Consider the following 4,137-nt stretch of genomic DNA (forward strand, 5'->3'; position numbering starts at 1 on the left):
ACTAGCATTTCTTATGCACATCTGTAATTTTATCAGATGAATATATCATTTCAGAGTTATTAATAATCTTTCAGGGACAATTCTTGTCATTTACAATATAAGGGTATTTCCATAATTTTACCCTACCAAAATATTCTTATAATTTCTCATCCAAGTACCTTTGATGAAATAAATTATATGTTACAGATCCAAGTTGCTTCCTTTATCACTATACACATAACTTGAAATTTTTAATTCTAACAGTCCATCAATTTCTCATAAAAATCATCTGAACCATAATCAGTTACCGAATTTTTATCGTATTCGGATCGAGTGTAGAAATTAATTAACTACACATATGAGACCAATATTATTTTATTCATGCATTTACCAATACCAACATGTTCCATAAAGCATAAAGAGGTAGTAAAGTATTACCTCGATTTTTGTGACATACTGATCGACCATAAAAATTCCATTCGAACGCCCTCGATCTTGAAATCATCTTCCAATATTTCCTCAGATGCATATCAACAGAAATTACATCAAAAACTGAGCTTAATTTCGAAACGGATCGAATCGGGTGATAAATCAGTCAAAAACAGCTTATCGGGTTCGAATTTGGTGAAACGGACTTCGGATTCAGATTCAAGACGTCGAAAGCATAAAATATGACTTTTCAAAAATTTAAAATTTTTGGGTGAAAATCAAAGTCAACGGGTTTGACTGGCAATTTTGAGGTCTTCAGGTCCGAATTTCGAAAAACGGATTAAGGAATCGGATTTGGAACGTCGAAAAACATCAGGATAGGTATACTCAGTCAAAGTCAAAGGTCGTTTAATGCCCGATCAAAGCCGGTCAAAGTTCTGGTCAACTGTGGTCAACGACGGTCAACGGTCAACGGTCGACCATTCAACACAAATATCACCCTAACAGAAATTAATTACCAAATTAGCTACATTCTGCAAATATTTACTAAACTAACACCCAAATTTTGCACAAATAGCACCAAAATATAAATTAATTATAAAATTATTACCCAGACAATGCCCACTTTCGGGGGGGTGGCGCGTGCGGCGCGTGAAAAGTAACCCGGTGTCGATAAATTCCCGAAAAAATTCCTAAAAATTATTTTAAGGGATTTTGAGGCACTTACAAATATTGGTTCACAATTTTGAATGGCGGAGAGCTCGTTTCTGAAACGTCAGAAACTTTGACAGTCTCACCTCTCCACACGCCGGCGACGACGAAAAAACAGAGAACATTTATAGACTCGAAACGATGCAAGGAACACGATGGTGCGGGAGGTGTCGTAAACGGATGACCGGATCGTCATGAATCGACGAAAAACCAACTGAAATTGAGTTATTACCGACGATACTTCCAACTGAAATTAACGACGAACGACGATGATTCACAACGAAAGGTTTGAGGGATTTTGTTCCTCGATCGACAACGAACATGACGGTGGTTTTGGTTCGTCAATCGGAGATCGGACGACGAGTAGATCGGAGTAGAAAGTTGTTGACCGGAAGAGGAAATATGAACATTTTTCTGCATAAATACACGGGAAATGGGGGGTTATATTATCTCCTAAAGAAAAATGGTCAAATCATAAGTTTAGTCACTGAATTTCCTGTATTTCTTATAACGATTAGCCAACTTTGAAATCTTACAATTTAATTCTCAATTTTCTTCCAAATTACCAATTAAATCCAATACTTTATAATTTCTAAAATTTAGCTCCTAAATTGGGGTGTTACAGAAAGAAACATGAAAACAAGAATTTATGTTTTGTTGTTGAGAAACGAATAGAAAAAAGGAAATAAAAAATTTTCCAAGATTGATCTGTAAGCTTGTTGTATCCTATGTTTCTTTTCTCCCTTTCTGGGTTTACTTTTGTGGGACTGATTTGATGATCTTGGGGCTTGTAGTGAATGGAAAATACGGAGAGGGAATATAATTACTAACTTAAAGAAATCCTCGATGTATCATCATTAGAACAGAAAGGACTAAATGGATCATTTTAAACTGTATGAACATGATTATTCTAGTTTCTTTGTTTGACTTTTCCTATGTGATTATCACGTTAGTTCAGTTTTTGTCCCATCCTGTTCACCACATTTGTCTTAGATACCGAAAGATTTTTGGGTTTTGCAAATTGAGTATGGATTTTACTTGCAATTTTCAATTTGAACTAAGTAATACTCTTGATTCATGTGCTTCAGATGAAGCTTTAATGTAAAAAGAGCCTTTCAAAGATACTTCAGGTTATTCTGCATGATTTAGCATTCTTTCTCCACTATTGCATGTTTGATTTTATTTCTCCCCGAATATGAATGATTCCTTATGTATTGGAACCTCACAGGTATTGTTGGTTTGGTGGATTGTATCAACAAATTTCCAAAATGGCAACACGTACTGTTGGTTTGATTCAAAATCAAGATTTAAATGCTCGGTTCAATGGTACTATTCTCAACACTTTCTGATATGTTGTTGGTTTTGTTAATTTTGTTTCTCAAGTTGAGTTTGATAATGGAAAATGCTTCCTATCAGGCAAGACCAATGTCTCTAAAGCACAGAGGAAAGGTGGTATTGGTGGAAGAAAACCACTTGTTGATCTATCCAATTCAGTGAAACCAACCCCAAACCAGTCATCAAAGAAGGAGAATGCCAAAAGCATTCCATTCATTGAGAAAGAGATTGGTATCTTTAATCCCACACATGATTCAAGCAAAACAAAGAGTGTCTATAAAGCTGAGAAAGTGCAAGCAACTGGCAGGAAAGCTCTCTCTGACATTTCCAACTCAGGTAAGCCATACTCGCAAGGACCATCAAAGAATAACCAAAAGGCAAAGTTGGGTAATCTGGAAGAGGATCGATGTCAACTCGAAGATATTGCAGAGGAAGGGTGTCTGCATAATCATGAAGATTGCATCAAAACACAAAAAAGAGCTATAAGCACTAATGAATTTTTGCGGATTCTTGGATTAGATGGTAAAGAAATTTGCTAAGCATTCATATGTTTACTTTGCGTTAATATTTTATGACTGAATACTCACACCTTTGTATGCATGTTTTTTGTTCAGATTTCTCCAAACATTCAGCATCTGCAAATGAATATTCATTGTCAAACATATTGGAGGTAAAACATTCAAAACATTTTAGCTGTCTCGTAGCTTTAGCATATGCATTGTCTTAAGAATACTGGTTTTACTTATGTTACAGCCTATGAGTCCCCCAAGGTATGCCGAATCGAACAAGATGACTGTGATGCTGATTGAAGAGCCATCTCCTCCAAAACATACGTTGTTAAGAAAATTCGACTCTTTTGCAGCTAGTCCAGAGCCATTGGAACACCATATGCAGTGGGATGATCCTAAGTACATTCCCAGTTTTAAGCTGCTGAAAGAATCACCATAATGGTGAAAAGCATTGCTTTTGCTATTAGCAGTAATCCATGTATGACAATTTCTTTCATTGCAATTTTGTACTGGACTGCAGTTGTTTTGCTAGTAGGAAAACTGTAAAAAAATGGCAACTTGAGTTGCATTCAGGTTCAGGTTTGAGATGAAATGAAAGCTCGTTGTGTAACACCCCAATTTAGGGGCTAAATTTTAGAAATTATAAAATATTAAATTAAAGTGATATTTTGTAAAAATAAAAAATAAATGATCTTAATTGTAAATTGTCCTTCTTTAGTTTTGGGATATTCTAGAATTTACGTGAAATTTTATCTTTTTGATTGATGGGAATTTTATAACCTGGAAAATAGAGAACCACACAAATGGAATATATTTTTTTTAAAGATAGACCAGTTATAAAACTAAGAAATGGGAGATTAGAAAGCAAAGCCATAACTCTTGGTAGATCGGCCTTCCTCCAACACCGACGATACAAATCACCATGAAGCTCATTCAAAATCCAATGGCCAACATCGTGAGCTCCACTTCATGTACCTTTTCTTCACCTACGAAACCACCATTAACAACTATAGGTACATCAACCCAAGATTAAAAAAATATGAAGAAACCCCATTTCCCTTTGCTTGCAGTGCTTCTCCTTGTTTTCATAACTTGTTCGATTCTCTACAATGAATTCAACTTTCAAAAAATCCATGAAAGCCTGGATCATGGTTCTGCTCACAGCACTCAATGA

At 35.5% G+C, this 4,137-nt stretch overlaps 1 protein-coding gene across 1 annotated transcript; it reads left to right on the forward strand.

Moving 5' to 3' along the window:
* The first annotated feature begins 2,387 nt into the window (after positions 1 to 2,387).
* On the forward strand, positions 2,388 to 3,563 carry LOC120176071. Its single transcript, XM_039182585.1, has 4 exons — positions 2,388 to 2,445; positions 2,536 to 2,976; positions 3,069 to 3,124; positions 3,208 to 3,563. Exons 1-4 carry the CDS (start codon positions 2,388 to 2,390, stop codon positions 3,400 to 3,402), a joined length of 750 nt encoding a protein of 249 aa, XP_039038516.1. The 3' UTR covers positions 3,403 to 3,563.
* Positions 3,564 to 4,137: the final 574 nt, after the last annotated feature.

The sequence above is a fragment of the Hibiscus syriacus genome, unplaced genomic scaffold (genome assembly GCF_006381635.1).
Source record: "Hibiscus syriacus cultivar Baekdansim isolate YM2019G1 unplaced genomic scaffold, ASM638163v2 tig00003398_pilon, whole genome shotgun sequence".
Classification (NCBI taxonomy): domain Eukaryota; kingdom Viridiplantae; phylum Streptophyta; class Magnoliopsida; order Malvales; family Malvaceae; genus Hibiscus; species Hibiscus syriacus.